Below are 24,512 nucleotides of genomic sequence, written 5' to 3' on the forward strand. Positions count from 1 at the left end.
ACACAATATGGTATGAGTTATTTAAAAACAAGACCATCTAATAATTTTTATGTCCATTAACATGTACAAAAAATTGGTCCAATCATAAGGGTTTGCTCCAAAAAAATCATAACGGGTAGCGTACTTAAGATTAATGTCAAATAATGTTCTATTTTTGTTCCTTTCTGTTTTACATTATCATTAATTTAATTCAAAGCATTCAATTTTCAAGTTCATCTTCATATATACAAACAATGTAGACCAAGGTATGAGCTTTTGCAGTAAAAGAAAACTGTACATGAGTTGGGAAGATCAATTTTATGAGCAAAACAAATTTTATCTACGTAATAGAAGTTAACTATCTTTTTGATAGTCTAATCATACGTGAAACATATAAGTGCCCATAGCTAAGTAGCTAACAAACACTAAACTTTACAATGCTTGTATAATTAATTTCTCATGACTTAACTAGTTAAGAAACCATACTTTGATTCCCATGCGCGTGTGCACACACGCGCATACACACACAGATATCTATACACCAGGTTTGCTACATTTGTTACTACCGATTTAGTAATTAATTTTTATAATTAACAAAACTGTAAAATATTTTAACGTTGTATATATATAGTTCATTATCATAGTAAAAGTTATTATTTTTCCTTGATGATTCTCAATCTTAATGATCAGTTCTAATTGATATGCATTTTGAAGATTATATTTTCCCATATAGAAAACACAACAACACTTTCATTTGAACATACGTACCTCGCATAGTCCAACCAACACATTGCGCAAAAATTTAGCCCTTGCTCGGGATCACCAAGCAAGGGCAACCCGACCGACACATTGCTCAAAAATTTCAAGCATCGCAACAAAATAAAACCTTGTTCAAGATCACCAAGCAAATCCAGTCTGATGGATACACTAGTCAGAAATTTCTAGTATTGCAAGAAAATAACCATTACTAAAGATCACCGAGCAAGACCAGTTTGGCCAACACATTGCTTAGTAATTCCAAGCATCGCAAGAAAATGATCATTTATCGAGATTACTGAACGCATCCAGTTTGACAGACACATTGGTCAATAATACTGAGTGGCGCAAGAATTTAATCATTGCTTGAGATCACCAAGCAAATCCAGCCCGAAAAACATATTGGTCAAAAATTTAAGTATCGCAAGAAAATAATCCGGCCTTATTTGGGATCACCAAATAAGATCAATCCATGGATTGGCTAATCGACATAGTGCTTGGTTATGCCATCTTCAATAGAACATAGCCACGCCATCTTCATAGTGCTTGGAGGGATACATATATGCTAGTCTATTTGTTTATTGGGAAACATTCAACATTTTCGCTAAAGCAATGGAGAATATAAGTGAGAAGATTCATTAGGGTTGATTTTTCATGTCTTATAGGACACGGAGATTTGCAAATAATTATGAAAAATAGCTAAGAGCGCAACCTTTAGAAATCAAAATTAATTTAACTGACATCTATTAATAGACAATTAGGAATTTTAAAAGTTTGAAATTCATTTCTCAATATCAATTTACTAAAATTAATAATCAAAGAATGCAAATAAATTTATTAAACTTTGCAGTAATATTGTAAATTGAATTTAAAAAATTTATCAATTTTTGATGCATGACTAGTTGGATAATAGGTTCATATAAAAAAAAATAAAAAAATAAAAGGAGAAGAAGAAAAGACGAGTAGGATATATAATAGGTACAAGAACGTCCCTTTAAGCCCATGAGAAAATGGCAGGGATCGACCATGGACAGTTGAGAGATGAAATCAAAAGCCATAAATGATATTGTCCTTGTTATGTGTACATCATCATGTTAACTCTTTGATGTTGTGCCTTGAGCTGCCCAGAAAATAAACACAAAATAGATAGAGACAATATTTAAGTGGTTCGGCAATTTGCCTACGTCCACTGAGCGGAAACACTATATTCAAAAGAACTCTCTATCTCAAATGGCACTACACACACTTCTCACTTCACTCTCTCAATGGGATGGTTTATGCTTCAGACCCTCTCCTATTTATAGGAGAGGATGAGCTCCTCTCCCTCCACATATGTGCTGGAATGCAATGCTTAATTCACCTGGAGGCACATGTGAGAAACATCACCACATGGGCAACACATGGGCACATGAGCACATGGGCAACATATGGGCAACACATGGAGGGACCTTCAACAATCACCCCCTCCACCCAAGTGTGCCATACTAGGATACTACATATTGTATCCTTCTAATGATTGCATCCCTTTATCGAAATGTTCGTTTGCCATGAGAGATCTCCGCTATCAAATGTGCCCTAAGGCACCAATGCACCTGTAGGTGCTCAACAGTATGAGATATTAATCAAGTCCAAATAGTGGTTGAACTTGATCCCAGTGACGACTTTTGTCAACATATCTGCTAGATTATCTCTAGTGCCAATCTTCTAAAGTAGAATGTCCCCTTCTTCCAATATCTCACGTACGAAGTGGAAACGGACATCTATATGTTTTGTTCGAGAGTGATACACTTGATTCTTTGCCAAATGAATTGCACTTTGACTGTCACAGTAAACGGTAACCTCTTGCTGCTTAAAGCCCAAGTCTGTTACCAATCCCTGTAACCAAATGGCTTCTTTCACAGCTTCCGTTACAGCCATGTACTCAGCCTCAGTGGATGATAGTGCAATTGTAGATTGCAAAGTTAATCACCAACTAACTGGTCCTCCAGCCATAGTGAACAAATATCTTGTTGTCGATCGGCGTTTGTCAAGATCACCTACATAGTCTGAGTCAACATACCCAATTATTAGACTATATTCACTCTTCTCAAACTTCAAACCAATATCTACGGTTCCTAAAATATACCGTAGAGTCCACTTAGCCGCATGCCAATGAGTCTTTCCAGGATTATGCATATAGCGGCTAATTAAGCTAACGGCCTGGGAGATATCAGGTCGTGTACATACCATGGCATACATTAAGCTTCCAACAACACTTGCATATGAGACATTTCTCATGTAGTCCCGCTCTTCATCAGTTTTAGGAGACTGCAATGCACTGAGCTTGAAATATGGGGCCATAGGAGTACTCACCAGCTTCGTCTTCGAGTTGATGTTGAAGCGTTGCAGTATTCTTTTCAGATACTGCTTCTGAGTAAGGTGAACTGTAACTTTCACCCTATTTCTGCGGATCTCCATCCCCAGTATTCTTTGAGCTTCTCCCAGATCTTTCATGTAAAACTCATGACTTAACTGAGTTTTTAAGCGATTTATCTCCCCCTTGCTTTTACATGCAATTAATATATCATCTACATATAAAAGAAAATAAATGAAAAATTCATTTGCAAGTTTTATGAAATATACACAATGATCGTATTGGCAACGAGTGTATTTCAGATACATCATAAAGCGGTCGAAACGCTTGTACCATTGCCGAGGTGACTGCTTCAAGCCATAGAGAGACTTCTTCAGACTGCCTACCCAATTTTCTTTGCCAGCTTCTTTGAATCCTTTTGGTTAAGACAGATAAATCTCCTTTTCCAGATCACCATGTAAGAAAGCTGTCTTTACATCAAGCTGTGCTAACTCAATATCATATTGTGCAATCAAAGCTAGCAATATCCGAATGGATGAATGCTTCACAACAGGAGAGAATACTTCACTGTAGTCAATTCCCTCTGTCTGAGCGTAGCCCTTGGCTACCAACCTAGCTTTGTATCGCAATCCATTTTTAGCAGCTTGATCATCTTTCTGATTGAAAATCCATTTACAGCCAATTGTCTTCTTTCCTTTTGGAAGTGGCACAAGCTCCTAAGTCTGGTTCTAGTAAAGAGAATGCATCTCTTCATTCATTGCCTTTATCCACTCAACCTATTCACTGGATTGTATGGCTTCTCTGTAAGCGGTTGGGATCTCACCCCCTTCAGCTGGTAATGCATATGTCACATAGTCTGCAAAACGTGTAGGTACACGTTTCTCTCGTCTCGGTCTATTGGTTGCTATTGATTCAGGTTGTATTGGAGGTACTGTGATTGGACTATCAACCTCATCTTGTCCGTGCTCTCCATTTGTTTCTCCTGAATCCTTTCGAGTGGAAAACTCCACCTTTTGCGAATCACCAGGTGTTTCGCTATCATGGCTGCCTTCATTAGAATCTTTATGCTTATGTGACTTAAGCATCTCAGATTCGTTGAAGGTAACATCTCTACCGATGATCACCTTTTTAGACTCTATGCACCAAAGTCTATACCCTTTTACACCAGTACTAAAGCTCAAGAATTTTGCTTTCTTGGCTCTAGGATCAAGCTTACTTTCTTTATTATGATAATAAGTAGGACATCCAAAAATGTGTAAAGAGTCATAATCAGTAGCATGTGTATCTCTCCACATTTCAGTGGGTGTCTTCCCGTCATTGGCGGCTGTGGGTAGTCGGTTGATGAGGTGGCAGGCATATGTCACAACTTCAGCCCAAAATTGTTTACTGAATCCAACATCCAGCAACATACATCGCACTTTCTCTACTAGTAAAGTACGATTCATTCATTCTGCCACACCATTCTGCTGCAGCGTACCTCGCACTGTGAAGTGTCTGACAATTCCCTCTCTCTAGCATACTTCCATGAAGGGATCTGAAGTGTATTCACCTCCATTATCAGATCTGAGCTGCTTGATCTTTCTGTCGGTCTGAGTGTCAACCATTTTCTTCCAATTAAGGAAGATTTGTAGCACTTCATCTTTGTTCTTCATCGTATATACCCACACACGACAAGAATAATCATCTACAAAAGTTACAAACCAATGTTTACCTCCCAAAGATACATTTTGGGTAGGTCCCCAAACATCAGAGTGTACATAGTCAAGTATTTCCTGTGTATTGTGTACAGCGGTTCCAAACTTGATCTGCCTCTGCTTCCTCAATATACAGTGCTCACAGAAAGACAGTTTACCAATCTTGGCACCTTTGAGTAAGTCTTGCTTCACCAGTGTTTGCAAAGTTTTTTCTCCTGCGTGTCCCATACGCATATGCCACAGACTGGAGGTGTCAGCATCAGTCTCATCTAGCTTCTCACAGCCTGTGGAAGCTCTTCCATCGACAGTACTTCCTTGCAAGAAGTACAAGTTTCCTCGCCTCAAACCCTTCATAGCCACCTAAACTCCAATTAGTACTTGGAGAGTTCCGTCTTCAATGGTGATTCTGAATCCCTTTGAATCCAGAGATCCTAGTGAGATGAGATTGTTCCGCAAGTCCGGAACGTACCGAACTTTTGTCAGAGTCTTGACGCTGCCATCGTCCAGCTTTAACCGAATGCTACATATTCTTTGAGTCTTACAGGCACTGTCATTGCCCATAAGTACTGCTCCACCTTCAATCTTTGTAAAGTCAATAAACCAGTCCCGATTGGGACACATGTGATAGGTACATCCGGAATCCATAATCCATTCATCGGAATGACAAATGGATGATGAACTTATCAAAGAAAAATCTGAATCATCATCTCTGTCCACGACATTGGCTGTGGTGGGTTGATTCTGCTGTTGTCCCTTCAGCTTGGGACAATCCTTCTTCCAGTGTCCTTTGTTGTGACAAAAGGAACATTCGTCTCTGGCGAGCTTTCTTTCGACTGATGAACCACGTGATGTGGCTCAGGTTTTCGATTGAAAACCTTTCTTCTTTCTGGGATACCTTGACTGTGGTCTCCCTCTTGCTGTTAGAGCTTCACTTGATGTATCTTGTTGTACCTACTTATCCTTTTTTCGGTACTCATTGCTAATTAAAGAACTAGATACATCTTCAAAACTAATCTTTTCCTTCTAATACAATAGAGTAGTAATTAAATGCTCATATGTATCAGGCAATGAATTTAACAAAAGTAAAGCTTTATCTTCATCTTCGATTTTAACATTCAACTTTAACAAATCAGCAAGAATTTGGTTATAATTGTTCAGATGTTCAGACATTGAAATACCTTCACGAAATTGGAATCTGAAGAGTGCAAGTGGCTCTCAATGCTCTTCTTCATGAACTTATCCTTCAATTTCTGCCAAAGTACCCTAGCATTTGTCTCTCTCATGACAAAATACTTCTATTCTTTGGCAAGGTATAATCGGATTGTACTACAAGCTTGAGTATTAAGCTTCTTCCAACCCTAATTAGTCATATCATCTAGCTTTCCTTCCACCGCAATATCCAACTCTTGTTAGATCAAAACGTCCATGACTTCACACTGCCACATGCCGAAGTTGCTTGTTCCATCGAACTTCTCAACTTCAAACTTGACATTGTGGACTGACGTCCAGAGCTACTGGCATTTTTAGAACTCCTATCTCTTCCAGATCTTTCCATTTGAATTTAGAAAATTTAGACACAATATTTCAAAATTTTAACCATACGGATGAGTTCGGAATGATCCAAATAGTTGGAAAACACTATTTGATCGTTGAAATCGGAATCCAAATGGCTTAGATCAAGCCCAAAATGGATCTGAAAAACGGACGGTCCTGATCATCTGGAGCGTGAGATGCACGCGCTGAGTAGGGCGTCTGGTTGGCGCGGGGAGTACACTCGCAGCAGCTCCTTTGTGCGCGTGGGGCGAGTGAGGCGCGTGTAGGAAACGCGCTGAAGCTCTGTAGGGCGCGTGGGGACGTGTAACTCATGCATTTTCAACCTCAGATGCGCGTGGAGGCGCGTGTGTTTCAGTCGTCTTCTTCCTTTGGCTACGATTGAGGCGCATGAATCACACTCTCCAACTTCTAGAGGCACGTGCGGGCTCCTCCGGTGTTCGTTTTCGATGCCGTTTGTGGCAACGGATCCGTCTTGACAAGAGGAACGTTGTGGTGTGATCAAAATTTGATTTCCATCAACTGCAATTTTCTAGGTAGCACGAATCGAAACTCTGATGCCAATTGTTATGCCTTGAGCTTCCCAGAAAATAAACACAAAATAGATAGAGATAATATTTAAGTGGTTCGGCAATTTGCCTACGTCTACTGAGTGGAAACACTATATTCAAAACAACTCTCTATCTCAAATGGCACTACACACACTTCTCACTTCACTCTGTCAATGGGATGGTTTAATGCTTCAGATAGGAGAAGATCAGCTCCTCTCTCTCCACATATGCGCTGCAATGCAATGCTTAATTCACCTGGAGGCACATGTGAAAAACATCACCACATGGGCACATGATCACATGGGCAATGTATGGACAACACATGGAGGGACCTTCAACATTTGATAGGTATCCTAAAGAAGAAGTCAAGCTCTGAATAATAATGCTCCCCATAATAAATTTGCGGGACCCTAAATTTGAAAAAAGAGGCAGCTCCTAAATCCCCCCCTACCTTGACATGTTCCCCTCAATGTCCCATGAAAATATGAGAAACAATTATGGAGTGACTCGTACTAAAATCAGAGCCATAAAAACTCTTGTCATTAGTTTGGTACCTATTAAATAATTTCTAAATCCTTCATGTCAATTGAAGTCAATTTCTCAACCAATAACGTTCCTAGATAGTAATAACTCCAAAGGACCCTCAACACGTAAAAATAGAATGGATAATGGATGCTCTCGTGAATTAAAATTTTAAATTGAAATTTTAATATTTATCTAGTAATTAAAGGCAAAATAATATTTTCATTTTATAAAAAAAAAAATGTTTTTTTTTTCTTATTATTCATGCATATTGTTGACTTGTTGTCCAATATCCTGAGAATAAAGTCAAGCTTTCATCTAATAATGTTCCATTAACATAATTATAAATTAACCTAAATTCTCATACAATCTGCCAATTCGTAATAAATTATTGTCACCCACAATTCTCATCGTCATGTGTAGCCAACCTTGACATGTCGTCATGTTCCCCTCCAATCCTCTGTAAAACTTCCATCAAATAGGTTCATACCTTTGATCGCCAACTTCACACCCAGAATCTAAACCAGGCGGCAGGCAAGATGGTCAAGGTTACTACGAAAATAAAACAAGGTTCAGTACTGAAAAAACCGGCAAGAGCGCCCCCGATGCCTGACGGTGTGGAGCCTGTTCTGGACTTGGAAATTGGGGCCTCCGATACTTCAACACAGAATTGCTGCTTCTACAGTGTTCCCAAGACACTCGTCGAGCTCTACGGCACAAGATGTTTCAAGCCCCGCGCTGTCTCCATCGGGCACTACAACTGCAAGAAATTCAAGTACGCGGAAAATGAACCCCTCCTTGTGATAAAAAAGGACAAGCAGCAGTTCTGTAACATTCTACTTTCCCACGCCCGAAAAAGCATGGAAAATTTGACGGACATCATACGCCCAGAAGTTGAAAATATCGAGTTCAAGTCCAAGAAGGACGATCTGTTCCTCGCAATGCTGGTTCTTGATGGTTGTTTTATATTAGAATTGTTTCGAATACTTGGAAAATCGAAAAAGATTGAGTCTAATCACCCTCTCGCCTCCGTGGAGGTATGGGCAATACCACGCTTCTACAGGGATCTTCTTCTGCTTGAGAATCAGATCCCCTTTGTTGTTCTAAAAAAGTTATTTGAAACTTCCAAAATGCCTGATGAGGACTATCCTTTGTCGTTGCTTGCTTTGAGATTCTTTAACAAGGTAATGCCAAGATCCGAAGAAGAACTCAGAAAGATGAGCGTGCATCTCAATGAGAGCAGCTTGCATTTGCTGGACTTGGTTCGGCGAAGTTTTATCACCCCCGATCTAGGTCAGCCCCCAACGGGGAGAAACTCAGAAACACTACCGGGGATACACTACATCACGAAGCTCGTCAAAGCAGGGATTAAGATAAAACTGCGTGAGGCGGCTGACAGCTTCTTGGCTGTGACATTCAAGAACGGAGTGATTGAGATGCCCAAAATAACCGTCAACTACTTCATGCACTCTTTCGTGGTGAACTGTCGGGCATTCGAGCAGTTGGACAACAGAAGCTCCAAGCACATCACAACTTACGCCTATTTCTTGGACTGCTTAGTAAACACAGCCAAGGACGTCGAGTACCTTTACGAATGCAACATCTTTGACAATTATGATATGGATAACAGCGTGGTCGTGCAATTCATCAACAGCTTTGGGAAGGAGATGGTTGTTGAAACCGATCAGTTTTATTTATACAACTTTTTTGAGAACGTAAACCGTCGTTATAATGACAAGTGGAAAGTGCAATGGGCGGGGTTCAAGCTTATGTACTTTAATACGCCATGGTCATTCATTTCGTTATTGGCAGCCGGTGTGCTCTTAGTATTAACCTTTTTGCAGACCTACTACACCATCTACGCTTATATGAATCCTAAATAATGGGCTGAATTTCTCCTACTCGATCCGTCTGTTACGTCTTGCAGTGCATGTCTTCCATGACCAGCTACAAAGGTGCCGTATGGGGAAGCTACATCATGCTCAAGTTATATGCGGTCTGTTTGATTAGCAGATAAGTTAGTTAGCTGTTTAGCTGTTTGTTCATCATGCTACAAATCTTCTAGTGTGCTTGTTTTACTTTTACATCTTGTCGCTTGTTTGTTTCAAGGACTATTAATGTGTAATCTCTTTCAGCTGGCACTCGTAATCAGCGTAGAAGTACGTGTGTTTGTGTTTCAAGGACTATTAATGTGTTATCATCTCTTTCGGCTGGCACTCGTAATCAGCGTAGGAGTACGTGTGTTTGTCTTTCCATTGATTAAGTCTTTATGTGTAAGCCTTTCGTTATTGGGAGTACTTCAAATATCCTCAAAAACCTTTGCGTATTTCTCCATGTATTTTTAACAATTCTACGCCTAGGCTTTACTACTGTAAGGTTTCATGGCATGTTAAGAAAAAGTCAGACCGTTTGTTTTGATATCGTGGGATTTACTTGCCCAAAAAAAAATTATGGGAGTTAATTCCTTTGAGGGCATGATGCCCGGCCACTTGGGTAAGAAAGCTGCAAAGAGGGCTTCGGCCATTAATTTGTAGCCTCATTTACTCACTTCTCAGTTTTTTTGTTCTCTTTTCATTTTATAGCATTGTTGTAACTTATACTCAACTTTGTATTAGACATAATTTATTAAAAGGTACGCAGGATTTACATATTAGACCATAAATCTTATCTAATTTCAATAGATATGTATACTTATTAAAATTCTTTTTTGTTACCTTTTGAGTTTAATTCCAGACGTACATGCATATCCAATATCTTTATTAATGTAAAATAAAGTGTGCTTGCTTAAATCATTTTACTTATTAGTTACCGTCCTGACTGGAATCTACTACAAAATTGCATAGATTTATTTCTCGAAGTTGAAAATGGTTTGGAAGGAAAATCTTTGGACTTAATTTAATTAAAAAGATAACAAATATTATAACTAATACAACAATTAAGAAGTTGGGAAACATCGATCGTTCAAACTATTGCTTATGTGTTGATGCATGATGTCACTATTCCATTTTCTTAAACTCGTAGTTTCAATATTTGAGCTTAATGAATATTTTTGGAACCTTTCCCTCTGTAGCTTCAATATTGTATCTTCAGTATCATCCTCCGGACAAATCCAAGATTCTTACTTTACCCCCACCATCTAGCTTATTTTTGTTATTACTTTCGTTCACTGCAAGAAAATGGACCTTTTGCAGCGATTTTTATTTTGTTGGAAATGAAATCGTTGCAATAGATTATCAAAAGCAGCGATTTTAATACATTGTGGAATTTTAAAACAGTAATTTTCCTTTAGTTGTATTTGCAGCGATTTTTAGGTTATTGTAATGAAAAAAATCGTTGCAAAAAAAAAAAATTCCTGTTCATTACCGAAATTTGCAACGACTTTTTGTGTTATTAAGACGGTTTTGATTGTTGTGTGTAACATTCTTGTTTTGCAGCATGTGATTTTCGCTAGGATTGAAGTGCCGTGCCAAACACCCTATTTCACTTTGGAAATTTCCCCTAACCTTTTTTTCCCCTTGTCTGCCCACTTCGACCGAGACTGGAGCTCATCTGCACTTCGACCCATTCCCACAACAAACTCCAGTTTCCATTCTCAATCCTTGCTTTCAAAAACCCTTCCCAGCGTGCAACAACGGCTTCAGCTCCTCGCCTGGGTTACCGATTCTCCCATTCCCATTTCCCCACGATTACCTTCTCTAGAGCCGTTTTTGGTTCACCAATTGGGAAGAAGATTTTAATCTCCCAATCGTAAACCCTAGTGTGCACATAGCCTTCTCTCAACTTGAATATTGTCTCCGTTTGGGAAGCTACGTCCTATGTTTCCACCTTCGCTTACCCTAGACGATTCCGTGCCTCCATTTCTAATCTGAAGATATCAATCATCTGTTTTCAAAGATGATCAATCGAGGCTATAGGTATCTCCCATTTCTTGTAGTTTTCATTACAAAAGGTGTTGTTTTTAGATGTACACAAATTTTTATGTATTCCTCTGTGAAACTGATTTGCATGTGCCTCTATTTGCATTATACTGGTTGTATATTTGCCTCTTATGTTTGGATTGCCAATCAGTTGTGGGTATTAGATAATTTGATTATTCACCAATGATGACTTGAGGACTCTAATTAGGACAATCTCTCATTGACTGGGCTTCAGAGCAAGACTTCATTCTAGAAACACTCTCAATTGGCTTCCTTTCAAGTGCACTTACGAATTCATCAAGTTAATTAACAATTACAATCTCAACCAAGTCCTAATAACATACTTTTAGGAGGAAATTAAATGAAAATCCATATTGATGTCATGTGATTTTCGAAGATGATAATTAATGACATGTAGAAAGGCTTTCTAGTTTCTAGAGAAAAAAACTATTTCTGAGGTACACACTCCTGTAAGTAGGGGAAAGACTTTTCATTTTAGTAGCAAATTGGAAAATAAAATGGTTGAAACTTACAAGGTAAATTAAAAAAAAAAAAAAAATAGAATGTATTTTAAGTAATTATATATGGGCATTGTTGAGCTTCTCAAACCACAACCTAAATGGTCAAGCCATTATGCATGGATTTTCCATCTGTCAAACCTACTTATTGCTAGAATAAAGGTGTTGGTATTAACTAAAGGATGAATACTACTAGTATCTTTTTCCATCACATCGGTATGGGATGAAAAAAGATACTAGTAGTTATTCCGTTTAATGTGAAATGTCAAGAAAGTTACCGCTTTGGTTGTTGTCTCGATCCGCCATGAAACCTATGGCATTTAATGGGTACGTACATCTATCCCAACTGTGATTTATTATCTTGCCAACTCAGCATTTGCTATAGGTCACGAAATGTCCCTTTTCGCTCTGCAGTATATGAGCATGCATTAAATCTTTTATGCTGGTCTGCTGTCTGCTGTCTGCATCCAAACCCCACATGAGTTATGAAATTCAGGGTTATCCAATATTGGCCCAAATTAGTAGCCTGCAGAATGATAATATAAACTATATATGTAGAAATGTTCTCTTTATCACGTTATATGGTTGGGTACTCATGTATGGTGTGTGTGTATATAATTAACCATCCAGGCTCCTTTTTACTACAAAGATACGTGGTTAGAGTCGGCATGCACCTTACATGCTTATCATGTTGCGCGCGGAGAGACCTTCCATAAATCTGGCATACATATAATGCAAGGATTGATGTGTGTATATATATATAGTATATATATATACATACTACAGTCTACAAAAGTATATAGTATGACAGAACATCCCAACTAGATAACCACAAACTGGCCTGTATAAATTTTATCCAAGCCGTATTATAATATATATATATATATATGGTCATAAATTCAGCAAGCTAAGATCAGGTTTTTAAGGAATGTGAAGAACAACAAAATAAATATACCTTCTCACCAGGAAAAACTTCTGTTTCGAAAGTATATATCAAACGCTGAAACAGGTTATCCGGAATGCTCTCTCCCTCTGCACATGGTTTTAATTAGGGAGGGAGGACTCATATGATCTATTTAATTTGTGAACTCCATATATCTTTGTCTTGCATGCATTTATGATTTATATGTGGACATTGATCTTCACATAGAAGTTGGAAATCAATGCAACTCTAAAATCAAATGGCCATTTTTGAGTTGCAAGGATCATCGGGTCCTAGCTAGCAAGACTGACAGAATTATAAAATTTGAGTATGCTGCTCGCTCTCCAGGGACCCAATTAATGCCTTTGTTTAAACAACAAAGGCACGTACACAAACATACTAATCCCCATTAATCCTACACACGAGTACATACATACATACATACATATATATATGTATGTATGTATATATGTATGTATGTATGTATGTATGTATGTAGGTATGTATGTGAACTTGTGGCAAACAGCTGAAAACAAAAGCAGGTCATGTATTAATTAATGACCCAGCTAGGTAGCTAGTTGCAGTACTGAAGTCTTAAACTTGTCCCCGGCCAATTCCCATCAATCATGCATGCACCAATCACCAATGATCATTATATATATATATATATAAGTATCTTTTAAATTGTCTCTAGCTAGCTATTTTTGTGATTAATGTTCTTATTTCGATCACTACCGTTTAATTTATGAATTATTATTAAGCTAGGGCACCCAAAAGTATAAGCAGAGAACTAGCTAGCTAACTAGTACTACAATTTTCAGGAGACTAATTTAGACCTCATGATCAGGATATATATATATATATAATTTGGAAGTGGTGTCGTCTTAATTATTTGTTGTTTTCTAAGTAATTCGAAATTTTCAATCTAATATTGGGAAGCCGAATTGAATTAGCTTATAATATAAAAGATATATTATATTGTTTGATTGTGAGTTGCGACCAGACATTATATATGTGAATGAAGCGACTCCACTAGCTAGCCAATATATATATATATAATATGTACAAGGTGTTGGTGGCGGTTAAATGAAAACCCACATATTCTGGATGTTATACATTTTCCAGGAAACAAAAACACAACCAAATCTTTCAAAGCATGCTTGATTGATGTATCAATGATGATGACACTACTCCCGTCCTTTTCGCACTTTATAAAATTAATTACTTAAGCAAACTACTCTACAATAGTTGTCTGGCTGATCATCATGTTAATGCATTATTCTCAGATTTTTAGTTATTTATCATGATGATCTCTGCATACAACTAACCCAGGTAATGAATCTCAGATTTTTTTGACACTCTTAACTTGGACCTCCACTAACCTTACTGGCAACCCTGCAGTTGTGCGAATGATGACTTGAGGAGTCTAATTTGTACAATCTCTCATTGACTGGGCCTCAGATCAAGACTTCATTCTAGAAACACTCCCAATTTTCTTCCTTTCAAGTGCACTTACGAATTCATACAGGCTTTAACAATTACAATCTCAACCATTTCCTAAAACCATAATTTTAGATGAAATTAAATGACAATCCATATTGATTCAATTGTTATCAACGATGATAATTAATGAAATGATATCGCAGTCTTTCTAGTTTCTAGAGAAAAAAACTATTTCTTCGATAAACTCCTATAAGTAGGGGAAAGATTTTATTATATTAGTTGCAAATTGGAAAATAAAATTATATGAAACTTAAAAGGGAAATTATATGCTTAATTTCTTTGATTTTAGTAATTATGGGCATTGTTGAGCTGCTCGAACCACAACCTAAATAGTCAAGCCATTATGCATCTATTTTCCATCTGTCAAACCTATTTATTGTACTGTCAAACTAACTGGTATTAACTTAGTTGCATCTTTTGATGATCCCCATCATCATCCAACAATCAAGTTTTAGGGCCAGATTTACAATTTATCCATACTTTTCAAAAGATAAGAGACAGAAACTTACATGAATATTTCTTTATGTCCTGACCTTTGTAGTCTTATCAACCTAAACCAGAATAGTTTGATTAAACCACTTTCTATGATACCTTTCAGCCTCTCATTCAGTATAGAAATGCTTGTTCTTTATATATATATATATATATATATAATATTTTCTTATGTTTACAAGTTTTAGAATCCTGATAAAAGATGTTCAATTATATTTCCCAATATATTTGTAATGTGTAAAATCATGTAGTCATTCCTAATTCAATAATTTTACATTTTTCATTTGACATGGTCACCAAAACATGTAGGTATAGATCACTGGACTTGACTAAAATTAATAAAACATGGCAGGTCCCATTGTTTTGTTGGAGAGATTGACACGTTTGCTAGTGTTCCAAAACTAGCAAATCATTACCAGTTTTAAAACACTAACCTGATGACCCAAAACAGCCATACCTTAAATACTTTCTCACTTTAGCAATGCTAGCTACCCCTTGATACTGTCTTACATATGGAAGAAACTTTCATGGCGATAAAACAGAACTGGTTGTTTTTATTCTACACAATCCAATGTAATCATCAGAACTCTTTGTTACCCTAGCTAGCTGTCTGTCTCCATATCTAGCTTATACCATAAATCCCATATAACAGAGGTTTCTATCTTTTTCTGTTTAAAAAAATTACTAAAAGTAGTTTGAATTGATATTGGGGTCTATGTTAATTTAAAACATTCAGGTGAGATGTGGCTTAGTGTTTTTGCTATTTCTATGTATGATTGTTGTGCAGCACTATCCTGCCTAACAGCAGGCATAATGCAATCTTTGAGAAGTAGCATACATCTTTATGTCTTGCCAAACCCAAAATCTTAACCTAATTACTTTTTTAAGTGTAGTCTCCATTGGATATGCAACATGGGCATTTGTTCGTAACTGATATCACTTGTAGGGCACATGGGCCAAATCATTATGTGTAGCAAGGTCATTTCATAGAAAATTGGGATCTATAAAGGGTCATTTTCACCAAATTGATCTGTAGAGGGACATTTCAGTTGGAGACTTAGTGTAAATTTTATTGATTTCTTATGGGGTTTGGTCCAAACTCTTTCTTTTATTATATAGAGATGCTAATCTTTTACATAATACCAATTAAGTAATCAACCTTGCTTGTCATATATATGTGAATCCAACCTGATTATTGTAAGGATAGTCAACAATTTTGGATCAATCATGGAGAGGTGATTAATTTTTTTCTACAAGTTGAAGAAAACACATCCTAAGACAGAAAAAATAAATATTACTAAAACTTGACAGTACATGCATGTTTTCTCGTGTGCACTAAACTATCTAAGTTTAACTTAAAGCTTTTTAAGTCAATGATATTTAAATGAGGCAACAAACATATTGACATCCGCAAAACACACATCCCGTTTTTCACTTTGAAAGCATGCGTGTATCTCTGACATAAGAAAGTCTAAAGTTTGACGAAATTTTTCATGATGTCGATTCCCAACCACAGCTCCTCAATCTATCCAATGGACCACTGAAAAAACTATGACTCTTCGACTGTGTTTTAACATGGGTTTTAACCTTTTTTAATATGTTATACGATTTTTTATTTTATTTTCTTTCATTACACATTGTGTTGTCTATATATATAGTGGCTTTTTGAACTCTGTTTTCCACATACTCTCCTCTTGCAGCCTTGGTTTTATTTTAATGCGTACATTATTACCTTAATAATGATAAAAACACTTGTTAATGGAACTTGTACTCTTTTCTTACATTAATAATGTTGCTATTTCCTCGTGAGTACTCTTGTCTACCCTTCATCTGCTTTGTCTATCTGTCTCTTATATGCTCTGGGTTTGTATTAGTTTAGGGTCTTGTATCAATGTTATTTATATGTAATTTTAGAATTTACACTGGTAGCTAAAATTACCAAAAGTCATTAACTATGTCTTGATTCTCCATCAAGACATATGTTATACATATGATCCCTCATCAGTAGCTTCTTGTCTTTTTTGTTTTGCTACCTTTCGTTGCATTATCACTGCTTGTATCCAAAGCAGTACCCATCAATATTCTTGTCTGAATGTGATCATGTAAATCATGAAAAATAGCTTGCTGGCCGTTTTCATCCAATAACTTTTGATTGTTTTGGTATGTGTATATATATAGTACTAAAATGAATACATGTCTTATATATAATTTATGTGATTAAATCAGGACTATGATTGTATGCCAATCGAATATTTAATGTATGGCTTATATAGTACATTAAATCATTGAAGTTTATGCTGTCTTTTGTTTTTTTGAACCATTGGAAATGTGTGGCTTCAATAGGTGTCCCAGCTTGTGATATTTCCTTTGTTGTTTAGAATGATTATTCTTGTGGTAACTCTCGGTTAGCTTCAAATCAGTAGAAGTATAGACTTCAAATTCTTTGGTCCAATACCACTAAATGATTTGCTGGAATTTGTAGCACCAAAGTTCATAAAGATGCATTAAACTATGGTCATTCCTTTGGAAATCGACCAATAAACAACCAAAGTTTGTTTGCTTTCTCACTCCCATGTCTATTCTTTTAATTTTGTGAATGTTACTAAATATTTACTGATATGATCTAGTGAGAACGAACACTTGTACAATCAATCATTGGTTGACCATCGCAAGAATTCATATTTTAATTTTGTAAATGATTAAACCTCTTCTGACTTTATACATGTCAAACCCTCATTCATATCATTTTGGGTGCACAAAAAAACTAACAGCTCCCCTTGACCAAACTTTCCTTTATGTCTTTCAAATGCTTTCCACGTGCCCATTACATGTTTATCTATTAGAACTTACCTATTTGTTTTTCATTCCTTAATGGCCCAAGTTAGTAAAAGCAGTAGCATTAAATCTAAATATTCATGTCATTATTATTATTATTCCAGATATTATGATTATTATTAATAATAATCATGATCATCATTACAGGCATTATTATTTAGTCATAAAGGGTCCGGTGTTTGGTGAAAAATTTATACTGACCAATCTATTGAGCAATTATTTCAAGGTATTTCGCTTTACACGCATTGGGATATTGTGATAATTTGCTGTGCTAGATCTTGAAGTGAGTTAAGAGATTGTCGTGTAAGTCAAGTTAGAACTCTTGTATATCCGTATCCATCCTGCACTCTGATTTTTAATATTATTTGACACTCTTTCCTTTCACAAATGAGGAGTCGCAGTTTTTTTGCCGTTGGTGTACTCATATAGTAGTGTATATATATTATATTGACTATAATTGTGACGCCCCCAAATCCCCACGCACGATCACAGGAAAATCGAGATGTTTGGATGATGACATCACGGGTCATCATCCTATCGACGTGTGCCAAGTGTGTGAAAAAGCGATGAATGTGCACGAGAAATACGCAGCGAAAAGCAAGTCAATAACTAAGTACCAGAATTTTTCTTATTTAATACAAAACTATTCAAAACATACATAAATAAATATTACAGGACACAAACATAATTTTAAACTAAATACAAAGCATAAACTTCAGCACCCCGGCGGAGCCGCGCCCTAGGGCTCAGCCTCCTCCTCCTCATCCTCGATCTCTGCACCAAAATCTACGGAACCAAAAATAGTGCCGCAGGTAAGTAAAATCCAAACACCACCAGATAAAAACATATAGAACTCAAACAATATGCATGAAGTGATGCCAATGCGTAAAACCCATAAAATCATATTTTTACCACGCACGCCAAAAATCCCATTTGGCCCAAAAACATATCCTTTCCAAATATCACGCCAAAAGTCACATTTGGCCCATATCCAACTCAAACCATTATCCAATTAATCTGTATGCACCATGACCTCCCCTAGGGGTCATCCGCACACCCTGGCTCCAGTGCCACACCGCAGGTTACGACCACGCATGTGACACTTGACGAGCGATGCCCAGTTCCGCACCCCGCGTGTTCGTAGCCAAGCATCCTCTAGCCCTCGCCAGTGAAGGGCCACGGAGTTGGGGCGTAGAGCAATGTTCGGCGCGTTCATAGCCAAGCATCCCCTAGCCCCCGCTCCCGTCGTCGCCCAGCGACAACTCAGGGGACGTCACTCAGTTTATTCCGCTCCCGAGTGACCAGAGGAGCTCCACCGAGATAATACCCCATCTCGGCTTGGGGTCGTGATACACACGCACCCGAAAATCCACTTACGCCAATAAAACAGGCTTTTCTCAATTAAATAAAAATGCATGTGCATGCACCATGTAAATGCGATATCAATGCACAAAAATAAACAACCATCCATAAATCAATAAAACAAGCAACTCCGTCCATAACCCATCCGACCCCCGAACTCCTCGGACTCAGTCCGGAATCAGCCAACCAACAGATAAATATTTATTGAATGAGCAAAATATATTTAAATCTAAAAGTAGAGTTTGAAAAATACTTACAGCACTATATGGTATTTTTAGAAAGCTTGCGGCGTTGCAAACGGCGGAAGGAAAGCAACGTAATAGTGAAATTTCACTGTGGCCGTGGGTTGTAAAATACCCACTTTTGAACGGGGAAAAACCAAGGCTCGGGATTGATAGAGAATGACCTTGAGATATTTATGAAACTAAGGGAAATGAGTTTTGGCCGTGGGTGGTGGTGGAAATGGCAGTCGAAGGCCAAAAGGGGGCTGAATGGAGTTGAGCTCGTGGGAGCTGCTCCGGCAATGGATCACTTGAAATGGGTGGTTTAGGTCAGCAAGAGGTAGGGGAAGAAGCTGTGAAAAGATGGTGGCCGGAGGTGGTGCGACGGCGTCGAAAACGGTGAAAAACCGTATGGTTTGGAGGAGCTCGTCGCGGCTAACGGTGGCTCGGATGGAGGTGAAACTTGGTGGGGATGTTCATCGGTGAGAGGGGAAGAAAACTGGGTGGGTGGTGTAGGCCACGTTGCCGGCGAGCGGCGGTTCTGGGCTGCGAAAGCAACAGGCGACAGGGAAAAAAAATAGAGCAGGTGCAGCGACTTCCGGCGGCTCTCGAAGGCTAACGGATGGTCCGATGGCTCTGAAAATTGGTGGGGATGATCTCTGGTGGAAGGGGAAGAGAATGGTGGTGGCGGTGCACTAAACGGTGGCCGGACGGCGGAGAAATGGGCTGACAAACAAGCGGCAACGGAAGGAGAAAAAGGGGCTGCTGCGTACGCGGGAGAGGAAGAAGAAGAAAGAAAAAGCAAAGGAAGAATAAGAAGAAAAAAGAAAGAAAAATAAAAAAAGAAAAAGAAAGAAAATAAAAGAAAAGAAAAGATAAGGGAAAAGAAATGAGGTCCAGTCCTCACTCCGGAAACCAAAACAGATCCGCCGAAAACGATATTAAAAACCATAAAACGACTAAAATAAATTAAACACAACATCAAATAGATAAAAACTAATTAAAATACATTAATTTAAAATAAATTAATTAATATATTAATTAAATTAAAAACAACCATTCAGTGAAAATACACGTAAAAGCAGGTCATCACATCCTCCCCCCGTTAAAAACAAATTTCGTCCTCGAAATTTGCAAGATCAACCATCAACTAGGGCTGTTCATGCATCTGGCCCGGACCGAAAATCCGGATAACCGGATTCCGGTTCCGGGTTTCGGCCCGGATCAAATCCGGGCCGAAATCCGCATTATAAAAACCCGGACCAATCCGGTCCGGGTAGGGTTTTGAAAAGCGGGTTCTGGGTTTAAAACCCGGTACCCGGTTATATATATGAAAAAAAAAACCCTCGGTCACTCTTCCTGTCTTCCAGCCTTCTCTATCTCGCCCGAGCTCTGCATCTGCCCATTTCAAACCCTAGCTCTCATCTCTCTCTCTCTCTCTCTCAAGCCCAGACCGCATCTCTCTCTGCTCAGACCTGTCTCTCTCTCACCTGAAACCCGTCTGGAAACGACCCACGCGGCACGCTCGAGATAGCCATTTCGTGTAAGGTACTTCATATCTGCATGTATACTTTTTTTTTGATGGGTTTTAGCCTTGGTTGCATGTATACTACCCTGTATAGGCTCACCGTTTCTCTTGCTCGAGATTCTCATTTCGTGAAAGGTAGTTCAGAACTGCATGTATACTTTTGTTTATGGGTTTTTGAGATCTGCAACAGTTTTTTAGGGGTTTTTTTCTTTTTATTACTTTGTTGATTTGGGTCTGTTTTGTTTTCATTTCTTTGTGTTTTATGCCTAGATCTAGGGTTCCTTCATTTTTAGTTTTGATCGTTGGAGTCTGCTGGGCCTTTCGTTTCTGAGAGTGTATTGTTAGTAGTGAGTATCTTTAAAAGAAAATTTATATTATTTGCGTTAGCCTTGTGTTTTTTGTTTATCTGTTTGGTTACTGGGAAAATGAGGGGAAAGAACATTTGTGCTTGGTTTGTAACTTTTTTTAAGCACAAAGTGCTTTTTTTTTTTGTAATTAGCATAAGAAAATAGTAATTATACTGATGAAACACACCAAATCATGGGAGAACAAATCCACCTTTTAGGACCTATACTAACCAAATTTGCTTTCCAACTTGATATGAACTAAATGTGGTTTTGTCAAAGGGGAAAAATTGTATCACTGAATTTTCTCTTCTGATGATAGACATTGGAAGAGCAATTACTTCAGTTTTCTTATTTACTGAATAACGAAGTTCTTTTGGGAAAAAAGATTTGGCTTGGTTTACCTTAGAACTTGTTTTGGGTGTTTTTCCATTGAATGACTTCTATGCCCATTATGCCACTATGACCATCCTCCTTTATTCTTATGTTAATGGATGGCTTTTTGGTTGCCTCAGCTGGCTGTTTATATTCAGTGGGTTGTTGGCCTTTGAAAACATCTTCAGCTTCATTCTCTTTCCTACATTCTAACTTAAAGTAAATTGGTTTTGTAAGGCTTTTGATGATACGTTACAGCTGGAAGCATTGTGTCGACTGATTGATGAACTCCATTATGATTTATGACCTACGTGTCATAAATAGTAGTTGTGAGAGCTTTCATTGGTGTTGAAGACATGACATGTACCAGTTTTACATGCCACTGTCTTTCATGCTTGTTATCTGGAAGAAGTTGCATGCTGGTTTTTGGCTTCATTAGCAGCATCCTTTGATGTTTCCATGCTTGTTGTGTCAAGGCATCAGTGAGAAGCATGAATGCCATTTTAGGGCCTCATTAGCAGCCATCCTTGATAATTCCATGCATGCTGATGTTGTGTTATGAAGATAGTCACTCTCATGAAGAGCTTGATACTTATCATGAAGAGCTCGATACTTATTCTTTGATAAACTGTAATATAGGTTTTGTGGTATGAATTTTCTTGCATAATAATTAGACATCGAGATGAAACTTGACTCTGTAGTTTGAGTGTTTTGAACAACTCTGTCTGTTTGGTGCTGATTGGCCTATTTCTTTGCAGGGTACTCAGATATTTCATGCTCGGTTGAAGTCTATTGTTAAGAATCCATTTTACTCCTTGGTCGATGGATGCTGTGAAGTACAAAACATGTGCATCACCGTGTATTAATCCATTTTTTCTTTTGACAAGAAACTGATATGGGATTGAGTTGTGGTTTCTGTGCAGTTCTGCCACAAGATTGACAGAGGTTCTATGTTAGCTCCAATGGCCAGTGGCTGATGGTATAGGCAGCCTGCCTCCCTCGGATTGAGTTTTGAAGCTGTGCGTCGAATCTAAACACAATATTTTTTTTTTAAATAGAATTTATTGTGTTTCTAATTAGGGACTGAAATCAGGCCAATAAGCAAACTGAGGATTTCCCATAGCTTCTTCCCCCAATATTTCTTCATAAATAGATTTAATCTAAGGATCTGATTTTGTAATTCATATTTTGTATTTTGTAATGTAATGTGTAAATAACAAAATAATGTAATATTTAGTAGGCTTGCAAGCATTTTATTTTTTCATTTTTATATATTTTTATTATTATGGAAAATGTTAGTATTATGCTTTTTAGTGATTTAGAAAAGCTTTTCACATAATATAGTCTTTTATAAAAAAAGTATGATTTTCAATAATTTTTTTAATTTTTAAAATAAATATAGCTGAATTATGCTTTGCAACATTTTTGTATAAATGTGTTTTTATTAATATTAGATTAGATATTTGAAGAAAAAATACTAGGCTTTTATTTTAAAAAAAATAAGCTTCTAAAACTGACTTCTATAAGAGGGAGAAAGGGTGAAAAAAAAAAAAAAAAAAAAAAAAAAAAACCGGGTAAACCCGGTACCCGGATTTCCGGGTTTTTGAAACCCGGATGAATCCGGGTTTCGGCCCGGGTCTAAAACCGGGTATACATGGGCCGAAATCCGGACCGGTTTTAATATCCGGGTTCCGGGCCGGGTATACCCGAATTTCCGGTCCGAAACCCGGATGAACAGTCCTACCATCAACGCCAAAAAGATACAAGATACAACTCTGAACCTAATTGAGAGATACATATCATCGACAACTCCCAACAAATCCAAAGGTTATTATCTTCACACCATAAATTGCTAATATCAGCGACTCCTCTGCTTTACCTTCCGAATTTTCATCCTATTTCAACCTTGGTAACCTAATAGCCACTTCCTAAAATTAACCATCAATAAATAAAATTTGCACGACCAAAAGATTAATCTCACGTTAAAACTCTGAATCACTACTAATTCCTCAAATCAATACAAAATTTGAACTTCTAAAAATCTCCAAAAATCATGCTTTCGCACGCACTCTGATAACTCACCAACATACATAAAGGCTATATCCTCAAAAATTATTATCATGAAGAACAAGCTCAATCCACACCTAATCACAAGAAAACTTTTACCACATTTCCATAGAAAATCATATACTTCCAGAAATCACAAATCTCCACTCATTCCTCAGTTGGCCATCGTTGCCCTAACGAAAACCAACATTCCGCAAAAATACATCCAATGATTGATGATGGAAACCAGTACGAATCAACCTCCAGGCCCCAATTTGCATAACATCATCCCAAAATACACCTGTCTCTTCTAAAGATAAGGAACATCTCCAAAAGGCCCAAGTCCTTCCCGGCCAACCAACGAGAGCACTTATAACTTCTATCCGATATCCCATACTTCAAACTCATTACCTATATTTTGAATAACATATAATCTTGCAATAACTCACTCACTATAAACTACCACTGACTTCACCTAGACATAATCAAAACGCTCTTGGTAACTCACCCACTTACTTGTACTCTCAAAAACTCTATTTTTGGCACAACTAATTCCTTCAATAGCACTTCACAAAAAAAACATCTCAAGACAGGTCATACTGTTTAAATCTTCAATCCATCAAAAACTATTAAAGAACATTCAAGGATCCTACTGCTTTATTACTTCATACATATGATCATGCTACCCACCTTTGATGCATAAGTTTCAACCTCCAAGATTTATTACTTGATACACCCCACATGGTGACCTAACGATCTCCTTTCAAGTTAAATAACCATATCCCCAATTCTCCCAACTGGATACTTGATCTCTAAAGAAAAGTATAGCCTCACCAATATAAATTCATATGACTTCAAGTCGCAATTAATTTTCAAGATAAACACAACAGTCGTTTCAAACCATCATCCCAATGGGTAACCCGCTTCGACTGCACATTCCGTTCAATTTACCAAACAACTCAAAGCCAAAATCTCTTGAATTAAATATTATCACACAGATTCCTCTTCAACTCCTACCAAGCCAAAAATTAGATGAGACTAGG

At 37.6% G+C, this 24,512-nt stretch overlaps 1 protein-coding gene and 1 long non-coding RNA gene across 2 annotated transcripts; both read left to right on the forward strand.

Moving 5' to 3' along the window:
- The first annotated feature begins 7,778 nt into the window (after positions 1–7,778).
- On the forward strand, positions 7,779–9,622 carry LOC122278260 (UPF0481 protein At3g47200-like). Its single transcript, XM_043088417.1, has one exon. The coding sequence runs from the start codon at positions 7,946–7,948 to the stop codon at positions 9,287–9,289; it is 1,344 nt and encodes a 447-aa protein (XP_042944351.1). The 5' UTR covers positions 7,779–7,945; the 3' UTR covers positions 9,290–9,622.
- Positions 9,623–20,525: 10,903 nt separating this feature from the next.
- LOC122279854 lies at positions 20,526–22,607 on the forward strand. Its single transcript, XR_006229683.1, has 2 exons — positions 20,526–20,724; positions 22,182–22,607. It is a non-coding gene; the product is annotated as an uncharacterized LOC122279854 (long non-coding RNA).
- Positions 22,608–24,512: the final 1,905 nt, after the last annotated feature.

The sequence above is a fragment of the Carya illinoinensis genome, chromosome 10, assembly GCF_018687715.1.
Source record: "Carya illinoinensis cultivar Pawnee chromosome 10, C.illinoinensisPawnee_v1, whole genome shotgun sequence".
Lineage (NCBI taxonomy): Eukaryota > Viridiplantae > Streptophyta > Magnoliopsida > Fagales > Juglandaceae > Carya > Carya illinoinensis.

Coding starts and splice junctions, on each gene's coding strand:
- LOC122278260 (XM_043088417.1), top strand. CDS start 7,946: ATGGTCAAGGTTACTACGAAAATAAAACAAGGTTCAGTACTGAAAAAA.